A 22,116-nucleotide genomic window follows, 5' to 3' on the forward strand; every position below is an offset into this window, starting at 1 on the left:
TTACCCTGCAGGTCTTTTTGAGGCAGTATCTGAATTGTCTCCCTTTTCCTGAAGCTTCCCTTTATAATCATCTGGATATTGAGCTTCAGAATGGTAGGATGAAAGGTATATCTCATAGGAGATTGGGTTTCTATGCATAGAAATGATGAAAATGGAGGATGGTAAGGACTGATACTGCCTTTTTTGGAGAGTATGATATTATGATATAATAAGAAATATGTATTTGGTCTTCCTCCCTAGTTCCTAGCCCCAAACTCCTGAAACCCTTGGAACCTCTGAAGTGATGAGGGTGTCATTAGTATGCGAAGGAAATGACTGGTGGCTGGGGTCCCTAGATAGCTTTAGGATGGGGGCTAGTGAACAGAAAGACCAAGGCATGACTGGAAGGTTGGAACTTTTAACCCCATCAAGTGACAGTCCCCTGGAGAAAGGAAGGGTAACTCACTCCAGTATTCTTGCCTGGAGAATTCCATGGACAGAGGAGCCTGGCGGGCAACAGTCCATGGGGCTGCAAAGAGTTGGACTTGACTGAGCATCTTTCACTCACTCAGTGACCTCCAGGGAGAGAAGAGGGTCTGGAGATTAAATTCTGTTGCCAATGGCCAAAGATTCAATCAACTATGCTTACCTAATGGGACCTCCAATAAAAACCCTAGATGATGGGGTTTGGAGAGCTTTCAGATTGGTGAGTACATCAAGGTGCTGGGAGGGTGGTGAGCCCAGAAAGGATATGGAAGTTCTGCAGCCACTACCCCCGCCTTCCCTCCCTTACGTGGTCCTATGCGTGTCTTCCATTTGGCTGTTCCTGAGTTCTACCTTTTATAATAAACCAGTCAATGTAAATAAAGAGCTTTTCTGAATTCTGTGAGCTATTCTAGCAAATTATTAAATCCAAAGAGGACTTGTGGGAACCCTTGACATTATAGCCAGCTGGTCATAAGTCCAGATGACCTAGACTTGTGACTGGCATTTAAAGTGAGGACAGTTTTGGGGGGCTTAAACTTCAGGGTCTGCACTGACTCTAAGTAGTTAATGTCAGAATTGGATTAAATCATTGGACAACAGATTAGTATCTAGAGAACTGGAGAATTAGTTGGTGTGGGGAAAACTCTGACACATTTGATGTCAGAAGTGGTATGAGTAGAAACGAATCATTGAGGGCAACTTGGCAATATCTATTAAATACCTTAAAAGAGTTTTTGCCTTTGACCTAATAGTTCTGTTCCTAGGATATCATCTGAAGGAGATACCATCGAAATACATGAAAATTTATGTACACAGATTTCCATTGCAGCATTATATAAAATCAGAAATGATCTAAATGACCCACGCTAGGAGTCTGGTGATATCAATTTGGCTATCATGATTTAATGGAATGCTACACAGCCATCAAAATGATGTTTTAAAGACTACTCAACAATATGGAAAATTGAAATGATAGTGTGTTAAATGAAAAAAAAATAAAGCTCTAGAGAGAACTTGATCCCAATTTAATTAAGAATATTTATACATTAAAAAGTTTGGAATAAAGCACCCTAATATATATTAACAATGGTTATTGCTTGCTAGTGAATTATAGATTTTTTTCCTTTATACATTTTGGAGGCTTTTTTTGTAAAAAGCATCAATTAATGTGTTGCACTCAGTCATGTCCAATTCTTTTGTGACCTCAAGGACTGTAGCCTGCCAAGCTCTTCTGTCCATGGAATTTTCCAGGCAAAAATATTGGAGTGGGTTGCCGTTTCCTACTTCAGGGGATCTACCCGAACCAGAGATCGAACCCGTGTCTCTTGTGTCTTCTGCATTGGCAGGTAGTTTCTTTACCACTGAGCTACCTGGGAACTAGAAAATGTAGCATTCCTCTGCAGGCCTAGCTCTAGTCTTTTGACGGAGGTTGTCCCCATCCCAGAGGTCAAGTCCAGAACCTCTCAAGACAAAGAAAACTACCGCCTTGCTTGATGTCCTCTTCCTTTCTCTTCACTCATCACCGTTTTTCCGTACAGAGACCCTCTGACAATGCTCACTCTCATCCTTATTCAAATCAGTTTAATGGCTCTCCTTTCATCCGTGCTGGGCAGTCAGTCCATCACCGGGTGCCCGTGGTCCAGATGGGCTTTCATTGTTACTTTCAGTTCTCATTTGCTTTGTTCTTTTGCTGTTGGAGAATTAGCTTCAACGGACCTGGCATCCTAAAATCAATTCAGCTTAATCTATGGAGATGTAAACTTTGGGGACAAATAAACTCTGATCTAGCTCCTAAACCCTTAGAGATGCCCCTGGCTTTCTGCTGCCCTATGTTAGGAAAGAATGATTACTTTTCGTGACCTATTCGGTCTGTAATTTCTCCACCTAGTAAATTACTGACAAGCTTTTCTTTTCAAATGCTAGCTAGGGAGGGAGTTGGCTTGATTTTTTAATTCAAGGTATCATTTGAGCCCTGAGGTAAGGAGAAAGGCCAGGAGCGTGGTGACACCAGGGATCCACAGAATGAACCTTGAACCATTGTCCCACCAGCCTCGAGCACTGCGCCTTTGAACTGTTTTTTTTTTTTTTCCAACACTCCCTCTTGCCTGCCCCCAGGGTTAGTGATTCCCCATGAGCCAGAGGGAGTTGGGGGTGGCCAGGGAACTTACCGGAGCTGTGCTCAACCCTGAATTCTAACTGTAGATCCCAGATACTGTTATAGTCTCAGGGAGGAACAGTCAATAAATGAGCATTTATTGAAATGAATGCAATCACATCTCAAATAGCAAATAACTAGGAGTGAGGATCCTTCCTTGTTTAATTGCTAAGTTGTGTCCAACTCTTTGCAACCCATGCACTGTAGCCCGCCAGGCTTTTCTGTCCATCAGATTTCCCAGACAAGAATACTGGAATAGGTTTGGCATTTCCTTCTCCAGGGGATCTTCCTGACCCAGGGATCTTCCTGACCCAGGAATCAAACCCTGGTCTCCTGCATTGCAGGTAGATTCTTTACCTTCCGAGCCACCAGGAGACTCCTTTAACCCCCTTTAAAATGTACCAAGAAAGCCGGGTTAAAAAGTGAATTAAAAAAAGCAGCAGCATAACCCCCATCTTGCCCCCATCTGTTGGCATCAGCACTATTCAATGCAGGACACTCCTCATTGCATCCCTGCCTCCTCCCAGCATGTTTCCCTCTTCCTTCAGAGCCCCACCACCTTGCTGTCTCAGCTCTCACCTCTGTCGTTCCCTAATTACTGAAACCAATTAGTTGTATTTGCAGATTGATTGATTATGATTAAATTGGAACTCATTCGCACTAAAACCTGCACCGGGATTGAACTAGCATTTTATATGCAATTATGGTCATTCTATTCCTGTTTTCCATCTTCATCATATTTTTAGTATCACCATCTCCAAAGGCTAGTCGTGTATTTCTGTGTATTCACCAGGCCTGACTGCTTGGGTATCTGTCAGGGCCCTGGACTCCAGGTGGCCAAATACCATGTTCCTCCCCTCTCTGAAACCCTGTGCTTCCTCCTGAATTCTCTCAGTTAATATCGTCACTGCTCACTCCATCAGGCATACTAGAATCCTCAGCATCATCCTCAACTCATCCCTATCGTAACCTGGGGACACTCAGGTGCCCTGACCTGACCACTCACAAGTCTCTCTGCCCCTCCCAGCAGCTCTAGGGGCAGCTCTAGGTTCTGTATCCCCACTTGGTCTCTGTGACAGCCTCCGGTGAGGGCTCTACTTCTCATTCCTTGTCACCATAGTCTTTGCCAGCCCTCGGTTTACAAACCAATCTGATCCTTTCTCTCTCTCTCTCTTTTTTTAAAATTTAGAACCGCTGAGAACTCTCTGTGACCTACAACAGGTGTCCACAAACTTTAAAAAGCCAAAGTCAACAGTTTAGGCTTCGTGAGCCAAACCTTCCCCATCCCAATGACTTAGTTCTGTTTGTGTGGTCCCAAAGCAGTCGACCATGGACAATTGTATGTCAGAAAATGGCCATGACTGTGTTCCAATAAAGCTTTATTGACAAATAGGGTGGTAGACCAGATTTGGCCACAGACAGATTTGCCAACCCCTGGCCTACAAGGTAAAGCTTGGGTGGCTTCTAAGGCTCTTTCAGTCTTGTCTTGGCACACATCTTCCCCCTTGTCTCTCAATGTTTCTATATCCACTGTGCAGCCAGGATGTTCAACATACCCATCTTGGTACATTTTCCCCACTCAGCCTCCTTTCCCTTCTCTCCGTGGTCTTAAGATTCAAAAGATTTCACAGAGCTGTCTCTGTCCTAAGGAAGGACTTCCATGAGATTTATGTAGACTTGTATTACTGTGCTTGTCATTCTCTGTTATGAATATCTGGTCACCCTCTGTCTCTCCAACTAGAATGTAAGCTTTTCAGAGCCTGGAAAGTTTCTTTGGCTCCCTGTATATCTTAGGATTGCATCTGGCATATAATAATTATGCAGCAACTCTTCAGTGAATGAAAGGCTGTATTAATCATTTCTATATATGCATTTGTTGTTTTTCATCGAAAAGGGGGAAACTTTTCTAAATCTCTTTTGTCATTGGCTCAGACCCTGTCCTATTATTTCTCCCAAATAAAGACCTCCAGACTTGTATCATATTTTCTGGTGCATTTGTGTTCAGTTCCGTCAGTTCAGTTCAATCACTCAGTCATGTCCGACTCTTTGTGATCTCGTAGACTGCATCACACCAGGCCTCCCTGTCCATCACCAACTCCTGGAACTTGCTCAAACTCATGTCCATCCAGTTGGTGATGCCATCCAATCAGCTCATCCTCTGTTGTCCCCTTCTCCTGCCTTCAGTCTTTCCCAGAGTCAGGGTCTTTTCCAATGAGTCAGTTCTTCGCATCAGGTGGCCAGAGTATTGGAGTTTCAGCTTCAGCATCAGTGCTTCCAATGAATATTCAGGACTGATTTCCTTTAGTATTGACTGGTTTGCTCTCCTTGCAGTCCAGGGAACTCTCAGGAGCCTTCTCCAACACCACAGTTCAAAAGTATCAATGTTTGTGTGACTAGTTAATAATTGCTTGCCTAGCCTTGCTGAGCTGTATCTCTCCAGCAGTTTCTCCATGATGCAAATCAAAAGAAGGCATCTTGTTCATTTGTAAAGCCCTCACATTTTGTGGTTAAAACCCCAGTGCTTCCCAAACTTACCTTTCTGTGGATAATAAACAGATTTCAAGCTAATGAGGACTGAGATAGCAAACATTGTTCTTCATTACTGATTTGAGTTTGCCAGTTAGCACAAAGAATTTCAGCTGATTCTTCAGAGCTAGACCATTAGCAGATAAATACTGACTCTGCCTGCTATCTGGATTTCATCTGATACACACTCTGTTTAGGTGGCTTGACTGATGAGGCTGTTCTGTATGATCACTGTGCTTCCGCCATTGTTCCTGCCTGAATTGGCTATGACCCTAGAGAGCATCATGGAACCAAAGCGTGGTTTTCAGAGGGCACTGCGTCAGAAAGTAGCAGGTACCAGTGGTGGCTCCAGATATTTCTAAGAAAATAGATTTGTTGGCATCATGCGCTATACATCTCTCAGTCTCTAGAGCAGGACCATTTCTATCCCAGGTCTTGCTTGGCTTCAGAACATCAGCCTCATTCCAGGGAGGATAGACCCAGATCCACGTGGGAGTGCAGACTTTGATTCTAGAAGATTCCACAGGCAGAGAGTGGATTCCTTTTTTTGGAAGATGTGTCTTACCATGTTACCTTTTGTACTCTGCACAATGACAGTTGGACAGGCTCCTGTGACCATCATAGATGTCCCTCCTGTGGCCCACACAGGCATCTTGGAGGGGGTAGAATTGGCCATGCTGGTGCCTGGTGTTCACGTGTTGCGTGAGACTGCAATGAAATCAAAGACCAAAAGCACGGTTATATAACTCTGAAGCACAAGGGACTTTAGCATAAAGAGGGGATACGTTCCAGTGGAAAGCACACCACGTGACTGAGTTGTTCCTGAAAACTTGATCTGTGGTCTCCACTTCCCGAGGATGTGGAAGGTGGCCAGAGCCCCTTCGTGCTGCACCCTGGCTGTCTGCAGCCGGAGGCAGAAAGATCCGGCCTGCTCCCATGTCTCCGCCGTTTTATGGGCATATTTCTCACACCCTGTTCTGCTATTAAAAACAAAATTAGGCACACATCACATGTCTCAGACTGCAAGACCCATTTCCTTCTAATAAGCTTCTCGTTTCCTGGGCTTTCCCTTCACTGGAAAGATTAAATCTCCAGAGGCTCCCATTATGGATTTCTAGTTTTGTACTTTCCCCCTCACCCCTTCTGTTATTTTGAAAGAAAAAGAAGTTAGTGAGCTTTGTCTGCCTCTGTGCATGCATGCACGCACACACGCACACACACACACACAGCAGAAGTAGATATTCTTTTTAAAAAAATAATTTATTGCTTGATTCTTTCTTAAGAGTTATCAATTTTGTTGATTTTTCCCCAAAGCTCCAGCTGTTTTTTTTTTGGTGGCATCACATGGCATGTGGGATCTTAGTTCCCCAATTACAGATCAAACCTGCATCCCCTGCAGTGGAAGCCCGGAGTCCTAACCACTGAACTGCCGGGAAAGTCCCCTTGGGAGCAAACAGAGAAGGATGACTTTGTCCCACTGACCTGGGGCCAAAGAAAACAGAACTCTGAGCTGAGCTGTTTCTTCTCCATCCTGTCCTGGCCTGAAGCAGGGCCAGCCTGGATGCATACTGCAAACAGGAAAACCATGGGGATTTGGGGCCTCGAAGGAGCATGTTCCTTCAAGCAGGGCACCGGAGGGACCCCTGTCTGAGGTCTGAGTTACCAAATCCAACAGTCCAGAGGTGAGGCAGCTTAGGGAGTAGCCCAGGCAGCCAGGTAAGGGTCGGGAGGCACACCCACCAAGGCCCTCATTTCCAGGTCAAGTTCTCAAACATCCCTAACCAAGCCCTCTGGAGCAGCTAATGTCAGGATGTAGGCTCTTTCACTGCTAAGATCTAGGGCATGCAGAGGGACCACAGGGGTGAGGCTAGGCCCTGTCAACAGAAGGGGATCATCCTTCAGTGTGACAGCATCAGCCCAGAGTTGAGGATGGAGTCAGAGGGATGGGAAGAGGAGATGGTGCCTTGGGAAGGAAGTGGTCCAGAGAGCAGAGGCAGGGCTCAGCTTGCAGCTGGCCATCAGGCTGGCCCACCTGCTGGGACCCCAGCAGGGACGCTGTCATCATCTGACATTTTCTACTGTTGCATGGTTTGTGTCAGACCTGTTGTAAAACCCCGTCACAGAGGCTGGAAGGAGACCCAGCCAACCCAGTTTTCAGATGAGGCTGTGGGACAGGCCTGCCCCGATCATGGGGACTGGATGGACTTCTTTGTGAGCTGATTCCCATCTCAGGAGACCCTCCGTCTGCATCCCCCTACCCTCAGTGTCTGGACTTGGGCCGAGTGAGGCATGACCTCTGCCCTGGTGTCCTTGAGTGCCATGTGCCAGGATCTCAAGCTGAGTACTGGCTGTAAGCTGTTCTAGGTCCACCCGACACGTGCTTGGAAAACATATGGCTGCTTTAGATAATCTTGGGCATATTTCATTGATGAGAAAAGTCTAAATATGCAGACAAACCCCTTAATTCAGAATTTGGAAAGGGCTAAAATGTTTTCTGTATCATCAGTGGAAAAAAGAGGGGTGTTTGAACAGCAGATTAATAGGGTATGAAAAAGAACACAGGCTTCCTATTCTTCTTTTAAATACTGTAACGATGTCCACGGATCCTTAGAAAGGGGCTCAAAGGACCTCACGGATTCTCTTGGCCAACCTGGCTCATTTTACACATGAACAAACCAAGGCCTCAGGGTTTGGCTGCAGACCTAATTCGCTAATACGCCTGGCCGGGAGCCCAAGGTCCTGACTCCCAGACTAGTCTTCCTTCTGCTGGAGCACACATTTATTCATGGAACGCATCCAGCATGCTGAATTAGTATTGATAATGAATCTGCTGCTGATATCTGGTGCTTCCTTGTTCAGAATCATCATCCACTGAACAGTGAGCTGTCTGTCTAGTGTCTCCTTCAGCACATAGGTGGGAACATAGAGCCTCGAATGAAATGTACAAGGCACTTGTAGCTCACAGAAGCCATGATTTCAGCACCTTGATTTCTTTGTATTTCTAGGTGGTGTGGGCTAGGTGTCATGAGACAGCAGTAACTGTCCTGCTGACCAGTCAGCAGTGGGGGAGGTAACTTGGCTGTGGTGAGTGAGGGCACTGCTGTGAAACACACGACCTCCGACCTGGCCTGGGAGGACTGATGTGATTTGGGCAGGTAAAGAGGATGGCAAGGTGTTTCAGATGGAAGCACTAGCTGGGAGAGTGCAGAGGTCTGAAAAACAATCCCCAAAGGAATCAGATCCCCAAGGCTAGAAACTTATAAATGTTACTTTGGAAAAATGGTCCTTGTAGCTGCCAATAAATTAAGGATCTTGAGAAGAGGAGTTTATTCTGGATTATATGGTGGTTTCTAAATGCAAGCACAAATGTCCTTATAAAAGGCAGGCAAAGGGAGATCACAGACAGATGAAGAGAAGGTAACCCCAGGGCAGAGATTGGAGCCTTGCGGCCACAAGCTCAGGAAAGTAGACTTGTAGGAAAAAGTGGGAAAAGAATCTTACCTGGAGCCTCTGGGGGAGGGCAGGTCTGTCCTCATCTTGATTTTGGTCTGAGCGTGCATATTAAATCGCTGTCTTGTCCGACTCTTTGCTACCCTTTGGACTGTAGCCCGCCAGGCTCCTCTGTCCATAGGATTCTCCAGGCAAGAATACTGGAATGGGTTGCCATGCCCTCCTCCAAGGGATCTTCCTGACCCAGGAATTGAACCTGTGTCTCTCTTATGTTTCCTGCTTTGGCAGGAGGGTTCTTTACCACCTGATTTCAGATTTCTAGCCTCCAGATTGTGGCAGAATAAATATCTGTTGTTTTAAGCTACTACATTTGTGTGATTGATTAAAGCAACCACAGGAAATTAATGCAAAGAGGAAAGGAAAAGCCTGCCTGGGTCAGGGTTCAATGTGCTTGCTGGGAGGATAGTTAGATATTTAGAGACGTGGTAACTACAGTTAGCCCTTTGTGGATGCTGAATCCATGGCTACAAGGTCTAGCTGCCCAATTCCCATAAAAAAAATTTTTATGCATTTTTTATTAGGGGACTTGAATATCCGTGGATTTTGGTATCCACAGGGTCCTGGAACCAATCCCCTACCGATACATGGGGGAAACTGTAAATGGCTAGGGCTGATGTCTTGCATTAGTTCAGAGTTCCTGCAAGTTTCTGACTGGATCTTATCTTCCCACCTGGAGTGTGGGTCTCTGGAGGGGAACCACGATGCCCGGCAGATCACTGTCTTTATTCTCCGCAGTCCTAACTCCAGTGCTCCTCAGGTAAAGGCAGCTTGTTGAATGGCCCGATGCATGCTGGCAGCTGCCGCAGCTGAGCTCACACTGAATTTATTGATGAAAAATCAAAGCTGTCCATGTCTGGTGCTCAGATACAATTGACGTACCTCTCATCTCTAGACTGTGATCTCAAATCGAATTCCCATGCCTCACAGGAGTGTGAGGTGTTAGGAAGTGCTCAGCCAACCCATGATGAACAGAAGGCGAAAAGAGATCAGGGCTCTGGAGGGAGGGACTCTGGGTGGAAAGCAGAGCAGCTCTGGCGGGGGTAAGAGGATGGGCGTCCCCCTGCTGGGGGAAATGGCCTTCTTGATGGTAGAGTCAAGTTCTCTGCCAGCCCCAGAGAATGTGATTAAAGATGCCTCTGGGGCTTTTATGACACTCTTATTGATCTGAGGTTGTTTATAGCCATAAAACAGCTGTAAATTAGAGGAATGAAATAAAAACAGCAGGATACTTAACTCCTGTCCTCCTAGGAGGTTGAGAAAGCTTTCTGCACAGCTCTGTGGCAGCAGGGAGCTGAATGTACGTCCACAAGGGGGACTCTCATTCTCCTTCCCTCCCTAGCTCAAGCTGAGGGGTCGCTGCCTTCCTGTCTTCTCCCCGCTGAAAGCAAAACCTCAGCCTTACTGGGAAGTGTCCATGGCTAACGTGATTCCCAGCTGGGACCACTGGCTAACTGTGCACCCCCTACTTTGTGTAGGGTGTCCCTGGTGACTCAGATAGTAAAGAATCTGCCTGCAATTCAGTAGACCTAGGTTTGATCCCTGAGTTGGGAAGATCCCTTGGAGAAGGGAATGGCAACCCACTCCAGTATTCTTGTCTGGATAATTTCATGGACAGAGGAGCCTGGCGGGCTACAGTCCATGGGGTCGCAAAGAGTCAGACACGGCTGAGTGACTAAAACAACACTATGTTGTGTTAGCTACTCAGAGCTAGTTATCTCCTCCTTCCAAAGCTGTTTTTCTGTTTTCTGGTGTTTGTTTTTTTTTTTTTTTTAAATCCCCTTCCCTCCCTCTCTTTTCCTCCCATTCTCTTTTCTCTCTTTTTTTCTTTCTCTTTTGGCCACCTTTTTTTTTGGGGGGGGGGGCGGGGGCGCGTTAAAGGGTTTTGACACATCACTCTTTGTAAAGTAATTAGGAGTTTTCTGCAGACAGTTGCCAATCATTTCAATGCAGTAGAGCAGTGGCTCCCAATCTTTTTGACAAGAGAAGACAGTTTTTCCATGGATGGTGGGGTAGGGGGCAGGTATGGTTCAGGTGGTAACATGAGGAATGTGGAGCAACAGATAAAACTTCACTTGCTAGCCCACCGCTCACGTCCAGTTGTGTAGCCCAATTCCTACCAGGGGCTGGGGACCCCTGCAGTCAACCACACTTTGTGACCATTGGACTTTCTCTGCTTTCCTGTTGTAGAGATCCGAGAGGCCTTCCGGGTTCTGGACCGAGATGGGAATGGCTTCATCTCCAAGCAGGAGCTGGGCATGGCCATGCGCTCTCTGGGGTACATGCCGAGTGAGGTGGAGCTGGCCATCATCATGCAGCGCCTGGACATGGACGGTAAGACTGGGGCCCACAGCATCCCTACCCCCCCACCCCTATCCCCTGGGATGAGCCAGGACTCATCAGAGATCTTGGGTTTGAAGGGCCTTTCAAAAGAGTCAAAAGACTTGGAGTCAAAAAACTTGGATTCGTGTCCTGGCTTACATTTCAGGCAACTTGGACCAGGCAACTTGGAAACTTGAACCAGGTCTGGGTTTTTCAAACCACATTGCACAGACCTCCAGGGGTCTGCAGAGGCCTGCACAGACCTCCAGGGGCCACTAGAGGGAGCTGGGGGTGGGGGCTGGGTTGGGGAGGCCTGGCTGGTGGAGCAGTGAGAATGATTCTGTTTCATTTTCAAAACAGCTTTGTTGAGACAGCATCCACACACCCTAAGATTCACCTGTGCAACCTGAGTAATTCAGTGGCTTTGCGTGTATCACAGGTTTGCACAACCAATAGCATTATCAATTTTATAACATTTTCATCACCCTAAAAGAAACCCTGTACCTCTTATTTATCACCTCCATTCCCTCTAAAAGTGAAAATGTTAGTTGCTCAGTCGTGTCCAACTCTTGGTGACCGCATGGACTGTAGCCCACCAGGCTCCTCTGTCCATGGAATTCTCCAAGCTATCGCTCTATCCTCCACCAAGTCCTGGACAACCACTAATCAACTTTCTGTCTCTATGGGCTTAGCTCTTCTGGATCATGGGATACACGGTCCTTTGTGACTGACTTCCTTCACTTACCATAATATTTGAAAGGTTCATCCATAGTGTAGCATGTATCACTATTTCGTTGCATTTTATTGCCAAATCACATTCCATTTTTTGGCTATAACAGCTTCTTTTCTCTCTGTTTTACATACTGGTTTCTACATACAGTCTCAATGGGGGAAAGTGTTTCACTATCCTTAAACAGTTCTGGAAAATGACGGCATTTACTGATCCTTAAGATTCTTTCCTGCTCTAAAACCCTAGGAGTTTATTCCAAACTGGCTGTGACCTTCCTGCCTTGGCCAAAGGTCCAGAAAGAAGCTTTCTTATTTTAGGTTTTTTTTTTTTTTTAATGTGGACCATGTTTTAAAAATCTTTATTGAATTTGTTATCATATTGCTTCTGTTTTATGTTTTGGGTTTTTGGTTACGAGTCATGTGGGATCTTACCTCCCCAGCCAGAGATTGAACCTGCATCCCTTGCATTGGAAGGTGAAGTCTTAACAGCCGGACTGCCAGGAAAGTCCCCTAATTTGGTTTTTTCAACACACACTCTCCCCCTCTGGAAAGCAGCTTGATCCCAGGTGTAAGGGGTCCAGAGTGGTGGACTTTGGGGATTCTTGTGTAGAGCATGAAGTAAAGACCAAGTGAAAGGAAACAGAGGATGGGGGCAGGGGTCTTTTGGGAGAGACAGATGAAGACCCTGGTAGGGGGAGGTTTGCTTGGCCTGCAGACTAGCTGAACATAGCTGTGTCCTGTTGTCTTGCCGGGCTTGTTGGAAAGATGATAAATTTAATGGTGACTGTATGGTGACTGGACCCCAGTGCCAACCACCAAGGGCAGCTGTGGGCATTTATCTTCTGGTTCAGGAAAGAGATGTTCTATCAGGGATGTTCAGTAGTACGTGGAGTGCTGGCCCTGTCCTTACGTCTCTGATTGATTGTGACTCTGTGGGTCTTTGCAGGCCCGATTCGACCTTGCTCTGTAGTTAGAGGTACTGGGTTGGCCAAAAAATTCTTTTGGGTTTTTCTTCATCATCCTATGGGAAAACCCAGATGAACTTTTGGCTAACCCAGTATTTCTGAAAAGCTGGAGCAAAGCACATGTTGTATAGCAAAATCTCTTCCCTGGATTCCCATCATCATTTCAGAGAAACACTTCCAGAAAAAAAGAGTTTCTTCCTTAAAATAATAGAAATCTTAACCTACCCTCTCTGTAGAATTAAGTTTTTTTTTTTTTTTTTTTTTTTATGCCTTTGAGTCTCCTCTCATAGCGTAGCAAAATAAAACATGGTCAAATGGACTAAAAGCAAATGGACTTAGCAACATTTAGTCAAAATGAGCCGGGAGCTATCATGGGAGAGTTACTTCCATGAAAGTTTTGTGGGTCTTCATCCAAGTACATCCTTCTCTCTGTCTATTCGCTCATCAGACCCCGGCTCATGGGGAATTTTTACATTATTGCAAATCCTCCCTGATTGCAGGAGGCCTTGGAGTCCCCTGGGGGCCTCGGGTGATGTCGCTGTTCCTGGAGCTCAAGCATCAGGACTCAAGCAGCCAATGGGATGAAGCTTAAGAGATGCCAGGTTTCACCCATTCATTTGCAACATCATCCTTAGTGACCAATGCCGAGGGCGTGACTTCCAAGCAAAGTGTATAGAGAATTTCTATTAGTTCCTTTAACAGAAGCCTAAATCATCTGCTTTTTCATGGTGACCCCATCAGGTAAAAGCACAGTTATTTACTTTTCTTTCTTTGTTTAAATATATTAATTTTTGTTTTTTAAAAAATTTCTGCCATACAACAATGCAAATCAGCCATAATCATATATATCTGAAATGCAGCTTCCTCAAACTTATTTTGTTGCCTACAAAAGAATCAGTACACAACAAATGAAGACAATGCAGCAGTGCAGGCAAAAAGAATTGCCTTTTGCGATGTAATAGATGCTTAAGTATGAAAAGAGCTAAGGGAAAAATACCCAGGCTGAGGCTGAAACGTCTTTATGTGATTTGTCAGTGACACTGGTAAGTGAAATTTCTGGGTTCTGAGTACTGGATATGCGTGGATTGACTGTTTTTCAGTGTCCTTCTCTTAGTGGGGTCTTTTGAGCTATTCTGTTTTTTTTTTTTTAAGTCAGGTTCTAATTATATCCTTCCTCCCAGCTTCTGTAACTGGAGATTCTCTGCAGACATTTGGCCCTACCTAATTAAGCTTCTCTTTGGTGTGAAACTTGTGGAACGGCAGAGATTTTTGTGAGGATAATGCCGCATGCACGCACACGCACAGACACTCGCACAAGGGTTTTGGGCCAGAACTTAGGATTCTTCTCTGTAAGATGACCGTGCCTCCTGACAGACCCTGGTCCTGGGATCCAAGGGCATCAGGAGAGATGGCAGTGCCTCCGTGCATCCCAGCTGGCTGTGATTTTAGGCTGGTCTGGCCCACACACCGATCCATTCTCTCTGGGGTCCCTGCCGGTTTGCCTGCTGGTGAGGTCATACCTTCGGCACGAGGCCCAGATGGAATTAGACCAAGTCTGTACAACCTTAGTCTCTCCATGAGGCTTTCATTAGGTGGTTCCTGGGGAGTGGGGTGCTTTGCCGACTCTGTGTGTAGCAGTAATCTCCCTGGATTAGGGAGCTCGCTGGCTTCCTGGACACAGAGCCTGTGGGAGCCAGACGGTTCCAGTGTGTGTGTGTTGTGGGGAGCCGGTTTTCCAGAGGGCAGAATGGAAGACAGGCAGTAGCAGGGTCTGGAATTGCTCTCCTGACCATAGCCTATTTGACTTCAGAGCTGGGACTGACCCTGTGTGTGTGTACACCGCATAGGCTGAACTGCCCTGAGTTAAATAAACAGAAAACCCAAATTCCTGCCCAGTTGCCCAGTGCTTCCTTTATGGCTGCAAAGGTTCTTTCAGCCTCTGCAGCTGAGGTGACTTCTGAACTGACATCAGTTGGGGACTAGGACTCATGTTTCCCAGATGCTTTTGCCAACCTCTCACCTTCAGCCCAGATTCGGGAAGTCTGAAGCTCTCTTCCTCAGCTTCCTAGAAACATTTAAGCTCAGTGACCTGAGGCAATCCTTGCATCGGGAAATCCATTTCTCTCCAGTGCATTGCAGTACCAGTTATGTACTGTCCTTAGAAATGATAAAATAGTCACCTTACAAAAGCATCTCCAAAGCTTAAATCTTTTATAGAAGCAAGTTGAGAAAGTGACTGTGGGCTCTGCCATGCCCCTGCTGCTCTCATTAGCTCTGCGGTTCCCACAACAGTTCCTGGCGCCCCTCGGAGCCTCCTGTACTGTCCTCTGGGGAAAGGGGGCTTGGTATCTTTAAGACCAAAGGGACATTTTTGACTCTTTTCTGCATCATAATGGTTTCACCAACTACACCACTGTGGGCATCTGGAGTGAACCCAGCCAGCTTTGTAAGTAGTTTCCTGAAACCATCAAACCAGGAGATGCTTTCAGAAGCCCATGGTTTCTGCCTGGGTCCCCGCTCATATTTCTTAATGCAATCTTCCTTTCCCAGCTGTCTCCACCTCTCCTGCACTCAAGGAACAAAACAAATGCAGCCCTTGCCCTCTGCATTCTTAATTTTCCTTCTGTGCCTCAAAGGTGCAGAATCTTATGAAATTCCAACAAATTTGGGGTTTTGAAATGAATTCTTATCCCTCAGCAGGTTTATAGGTTTTTTTTGTGTTTGTTTTTCTTTTTTTTTTTTAGGTTCACCACTGTCTGGATGGTGAGTATGATTCAGCTTTGTTCCATTTAGAAAAGATTTTTTCTGGTGTCCATTATGTGTGAATTTGCTTAACTTTATGGTTGGCAAGATGCCTTTTTGCTTCATTTTGAGGCAAACCACTGAGCTGCAAAGAATGAAATTATGGCCAGAGTCACATGAAAGAGTTGGCAGGGTCCTCGTTGTTAGCCTGTGTGTCTGTATCTTCCCTCTTTTCCTACCCATTCGTTACATGTATTGACACTTTGCTGATCAGTCATATGATTATGACTTTCCTATTTTCATCTGTGATCTTCCAGAAGACAGAAAAGTCTATGCTTAATTCCCAGGACAGCTCATTTCCACTTCACATTCAAACGTGTCAGTGTACTCATGTGGATGCTCTGGAACAGGCCTAGGTCTATTTTGTGATTTCAAATACATGCTTCCTTCCTTTCTTTTTTCTGTCTCTCATTTTTCTTTCTTTCTTCTCTCTTTCTCTCTTTGTGTTGAAGTATAGTTGATTTGCAATGTTGTGTTTAGTTTCAAGTGCACATCAAAGTGATTCAGTTATACATTCACATACAGCTATTCCTTTTAGAATTCTTTTCCATTATAGGTTATAACAAGATATTGATATATTTTCCTGTGCTAAACAGTAAGACCTTGCTGTTTACCTATTTTATACATAGCAGTGTGTATATGTTAATCCTAGGCTTCTAATTCATCCTTCCCCCACCCTTTCCCCTTTGGTAACTATTAAGTTTGCTTTTGATGGCTGTGAATGTGTTTTTGTTTTGTAAATAAGTTCATTGGTATCATTTCTTTAGATTCCACATCTAAGTGATATCATATAATATTTGTCTTTCTCTGTCTGACTTACTTCACTTAGTATGATGATCTCTAGGTCCATCCATGTTGCTGCAAATGGCATTACTTCATTCTTTTTATGGCTGAGTAATATTCCATCGTCCATATACACACTTCTTTCTGTAGTGAGGGAAGATGCTAACCCACAGACTTCATGAAGGGGGATGATCTGGTGGAAGTAGCTGGGGTTTTAGCATTAAGCAGAGGTACATGAACTTGAGTGCACATGAAAAAAAGAAAAAAAGGAAACATGCTAAACAGACACATCGAGTCAGAATCCCCAGGGTGAGGCACAAGAACCTTCATCCTTTAACAATCTAGCCAGGTTACGGACAGCAGTTTGTTCATCAACATCATTGGGTGACTTTTGGTTAAAAGAAAACCTTTGGCTGAAGAGAAATCTTCAAGCCTGTGTATTTTTATGAACAAGAAGGTCTGAGGAGGAGTAAATGCCTGAAAAGCAAATAAGGATATATTTCCTCTGGGGATATGATGAAGCAGGACTGGTCAGTCAGTCCTGCTTGAAAGAGGGGGCCTTCCCAATGCTTGTGTATGCTGGGGCCTTGGCTTCCTCCCTTCTCCAGCTGTGGTCCAGGGACCCACAGAATCACCGTATCCTGGGAGCTTACTTGCAGTGCTGACCCTCAGGCCCACCCGAGACCGGCTGATTCAGAGCTTGAGTTTTTTTTTTTTTTTTATTAGTTGGAGGCTAATTACTTCACAAGAGCTCGAGTTTTAACAAGTACTTATGTGCGTGGTTGAGTTTGACAGGTGCTAGTCTAAGGGCTTTCCTGATGGCTCAGCAGGTAAAGAATCCACCTGCAGTGCAGGAGACACAGGAGATGAAGGTCAATCCCTGGGTCGGGAAGATTGCCTGGAGAAGGAGATGGAAACCCACTCCAGCATTCTTGCCTGGGAAATCCCATGGACAGAGAAGTCTGTCAGGCTACAGTCTGTGGAGTTGAAAAGAGTCCGACATGACTGGACGCGCACACACACACACACACACACACACACACACAGAGTCTAAGGCATACCGTCAGAAACAGGAAGCAACCCAACCATGATTTCTTGTTTGACAGTCTTTTCCATGGAGTGCAGTCCTTCCTTAATCTCCTGCCAGTAACCCTTGGGGAAGATGTGTAACTTTAAAAGCTGGAAGTAATTCACAAAGTCCTGGTGAAGGTCAGTCACAGGAAATTCTCTCTTTTTGTGTTTGTATTTGTGAATAAGCATGATTGGCATCAAACTATTTCATATTTCATTCTGTTAGGGAATTACTGCTGAATTTATTTTGACTTCATTACGGTAAATCTTAGCTAGGTAATGACAGTGATAACTACTACTTATGTAGTGCTCACCATGCTCCCAATAATAACTTAGAGTGATGATAGTAGCTAACAGTGGAGTCTTCATTGTAGACTGCTATTCTGGCACTTTTCTTAAGTTAATAAGTTAACTAATAAGTTAACTAATAAGCTGTTATGAGAACAGCCATGATACTCATATGATTCTCATTTTATAGATGAGAAAAATGAAGTACAGAGGTTTCAAGTTACTTGCCCAGGTCACACTGCTAGTAAGAGCGCCATGAATCTAGCCTGAACTCCATGGGAGAGGTTGTCAAATGAGGAAACGCGATTGGGTTGCTTCCTGTTTCTGACGGTATGCCCTAGACTATGCGTGTGTGTGCTTAGTCGCTCAGTCACGTCCAACTGTTTGACAACATATCTTGTCAATGTGTTGTTTTTCTTTTTGTGATTTGGTGGATATAGGTCACTTAGGCTGACAACGAGGCATTGAAGCAGTGACTTAACAGGACACAGACACACATGCACACACACTCCAGTCACGGTGTCACGTAGACATTTCAAACCTGTGTGAGTGTTTTGGTTATCAGTTGCTGTTCCAGATAGTCTCCTGCCATCAGCTTTGGCTGGATGATAAATTCCAGCCACTCCCCAGGTTATTCTTGAATGAGTCAAGCCTGATTCTAGAGCAGAGTTTATGAACTGAAGATGGTGTCTTTGGGCTTCTCGTTGCTTTAGCAAAGGGGCGTCCTTTCGGGCCTCTCGGGATAAGTAGTGATGGTGGATGTTTGTGACAAATCCACTCCAACATCCCTATCTCCCAAAGCAGCTCCTCCCTCTGCATTTTCCTAAGAAGACTCTGCTGTCTCAATTGTATTGACAGTTGCCCACAATGAACCTAAGTTTCTGCTAAAGATTAAACTGTTCAACCCATTTCCTGCCACTCGATCCAACATAATGAAAACAGAATTTCTGGTTCATGCACCCATTTCATTAAGAGCATCCAGTATTATATTCTGTCTCTCTTATTTTAATACCTTAGAATTCATGGCTATACTGGTCCCCCTGGTTTACAACAATACAAATTAGCAATGTCTTGAGACTCTGTGTTCCTCTCCCATAGCAGACTTGGGACTTCTGGAATGTGCTGATCTGATTGGAGTCATGGATTTAGAGTCAGTGAAACTTGGTAGGAATAGATCTTGAAAGTGGGCATCTCTGTTCAAGGCAAACACAGAAGTTGTGTTTATTTCCAGTCTTCATGATCCACAAGTTCTTCAGACTGATCTTTTCTGACCTCAGAGAAATATCAGAGTGGACATCAGGGAGACTTGATCATTCAATTTTCTGAATCCACACAGAAGTCCCCATTCTAAGTCTCAGGTCCCACTTCTTTCCAGCCAGTACCCTAAATTTCACATGAGTGACTTGATGAGTCTGTGATTTCATTATCATTCTACGGGCCACCCAATTAAATTTGAGGTCTTCCCTGAGGTTGTAAGAAATAAGTGATGATTTGGGGTTTACCCTAGAAGCACTCTAGTTCTCTGACTGTAACCTAGCTGAGAGTTTCAAGGCCTGAGCTTGTTAGAGCAGCCATTACATCCTACAGCCCTTGTAGTCATCATTGCTACTATAAAGGTCAAACATAGAAACTACACGGGTCTTTGAAAGCCTTGCTTTCAATGATTATTTTATCCCAAGAAACCACAGATGACATTTAATTCATTATGATGCTGGTCATGCCATAGATAACAGTATACCATTTTTCATTAGGAAGAAAGTCATTACTTCATTTAAGATCATAGATAAGCAAGACAATCTCAGAATCCCAGTTGCAAAGTTTGTTTCCTCCTGGTACCATGTACTATGTCATCGTGAAAACAGAGATTGTGCTGAATTCCTAGGAGAGAGAGTCTTGTGTGAAAGATAAGAACCTGCTGAAATCCTTTATACATAAATAATATTTCACTCAGGCAGAATTTACTAAAAGGAATATAAGAAAATGCCTATCTCAGAACACCCTGGCCAGTATTCAATATTATTTAACAAATCTTTACTAATGTGGTTGGTAAAAAATGGGGACTTTGTTTTCACTCACAAGTGAGATGATGTATTTTCTTTTCTTCTTTTTTTTTTTTTTTTGATGTATTTTCAACATGTTGATTAGTGATCTGTTTTTTCCTTTTCCAGATTGTCTATTTTTGTTGTTGTTGTTGTTGATCTGTTGCAGTAAGGACAGGCTAAGTTATGCTGCAGTAATAAATAATCCTCCCCGAATGTCAGTGGCTCAATATCACAAAGTAAAACATCTCACTCACGCTGTGTGTCCGTTGTAGGTTGGCTGGGTGTTTCCTTTTAGTCACCCTCACTCAGGAATCCTGGCAGAGGGGGGCTTCTGTCTGTGCTTCCATGACAGCAGTGGCAAGGGAAGGAGACTGAGTGAATTACATGATGACTCTTATTTAAAGTTTCTGTCAACTTCTGTTCACATCTCATTGGCTACAGCAAGTCACGTGGCCATGCCTCATATCAAGGGCTATTGGGAAGTTGAATCTGACTCCATGACTAGAATGGAATGAACTGGAAATGTTTGGTGAACAACACTAATGATGATGTAAGGATTTTAGGCTTTTCTTTTTTCATTAGGATGTAATATTTATTGAGAAGATTTTATCTCAGGAAAAAATTTTAGAAATATTATGAATAGGGGCAAAAATGATTATGAGAGATTTCACACATTCCTTTCAGCTTGATCCTGTAGATAAAACTAAGGAACAAAATTTGAATGGCACTGAACCTGTGTGTATGTGAGTGTGTGCCTGTGTATGTATGTAATATATCAGTAAATTTTGTTCCCTTGAAAAGAGAATACTCTTCTTTTGAAATGATTCTGGAAGGTTAACAAACATGGCTGTGTATTAGGCCACAAAGACAACCTAATTAAATTCCAAAGGACAAATATTATAGGCACATTCTTTGACTATAGTGCAATAAACCAAAAAGTAATAACAAACGTTTGAATAAGAATCCCACCCACTTGAAAATTTTTAAATGAAAAACCAAAATTTTTTCAATAAACAGATCCAAGAGCTGATTTTTTGGGGAAAAATGCAATACATTGACAAATAAAGCATATTTAATTAAGAATTAAGAGAGTTATCACTAAACTAGAGGAGAAAAAATATGGAAGTTTTTAAAAAAGAATATACGATGCAGTTTTGTGCAAATACATTTGAATGTCTACATGAAATGGAGATTTCTGGAAAAATATAAGTTGTTGAAACTGATTCAAGCTGAAATAAGTAGTCTAAATCAGAAGTTGCATACTTATAGCCTACCAGCCAAATTCAGCTCTTAGCCATGTTTTATTTGGCTCACACGTCATTTTATAAAGCAGAAAAAATATCATATTAAAAATCTGCATTTCTCCCTCTTAAAAATATCAGAGAATTTGGCAAGTCTGGACTTGCATTCTTTCATTGCGATAGTGTGGTGAAGTTGAGCAGCTGTCCTTTCTAGGCAGGGCAAATGCCACAGTCTCCACCAGTCCTTATTGTCTTACACCTGCCTGCTCTCTTGATGGACAAGCTTGGTCACTATCAACTTGAGAGTTCACAACTCTACCTAAATGGACCAGTGTGTGATGTGGCCATTGTTCACTGCTGTGACAATCAGTTCTTCATTTCCTCTAGTTTTCATCATAGGATGTTTTGATTTTCTGTTTTTGTTTCTGTGCCACTTATTTGTTGACATTTATAGCAACTTTGGTAGATGACTTATTTTAATTCTTCATTATTTAATAATTAAGGCAGCCAAGACAATAAATTTGCCACTGAGAAGACACTAGTAGTATCTCAGAATTTTGATAGATAGTTTTAATTGTTCCATTGTTTTCTTTATAATATTTTATTGTAGTTTTTAACTTCTTCTGCCCTTCTACAATTTTTTTGAGGGAAGTATTTTATAATTTCCAAGTCAGTAGGGTCTTTAATTTCTAGTTTACATTTAAATTTTCTATTTTTGCTATACATTGGAAAATTAATATCACCTGGCTCTTTACTAGGATATTCCTTATAAGTGAGAATAAGATGAACTTTTATGAAGGTGTTGCCTCTATGGTATAAGACTTTATATATGCATAGAAGTTATCTTCATATTACCTATATCCCTTCCACCTTTGTTTTTGGTTATTTTATCCAAGATAAGTTACTGTGATGTATTGAAATCTCCCACTGCTGTTACCTTGCTTCCTCAGTTTACTTTCAACAGCTTTCATTTTAATTTTCAATGCTCTGTCTGTCTTCACAGTGGATTTTACCTCTTATCAATGTAAATATTCTTGAAACACTTTTGAGTTATGCTTTTGCTTTCTGTTGATTTTTGCAATGTAACCTTTCCACTTGTGTTTGCATAACATTTATTGTTATGTGTGGTCATTGGGGAACACTCACAGTTATTCAGCTTCTTCCAGGAACATGGTATACTGCACTCGTGCCCTTTCTGTGTGATTTTGTTAGGTGTATAA

General features: G+C 43.6%; 1 protein-coding gene across 4 annotated transcripts in view; it reads left to right on the forward strand.

Annotated features, from left to right (window-relative positions):
• The window catches only part of CALN1 (calneuron 1), a 491,831-nt gene that overhangs the window by 237,090 nt on the left and 232,625 nt on the right, over nucleotides 1–22,116 (forward strand). For all 4 annotated transcript variants that reach the window (XM_043914902.1, XM_043914903.1, XM_043914904.1 and 1 more), the window contains one exon: nucleotides 10,844–10,987. In XM_043914902.1, the coding sequence (XP_043770837.1) occupies nucleotides 10,844–10,987 (144 nt within the window). The remainder of the gene's footprint in view (nucleotides 1–10,843; nucleotides 10,988–22,116) is intronic.

The sequence above is a fragment of the Cervus elaphus genome, chromosome 10 (assembly GCF_910594005.1).
Source record: "Cervus elaphus chromosome 10, mCerEla1.1, whole genome shotgun sequence".
NCBI lineage: Eukaryota > Metazoa > Chordata > Mammalia > Artiodactyla > Cervidae > Cervus > Cervus elaphus.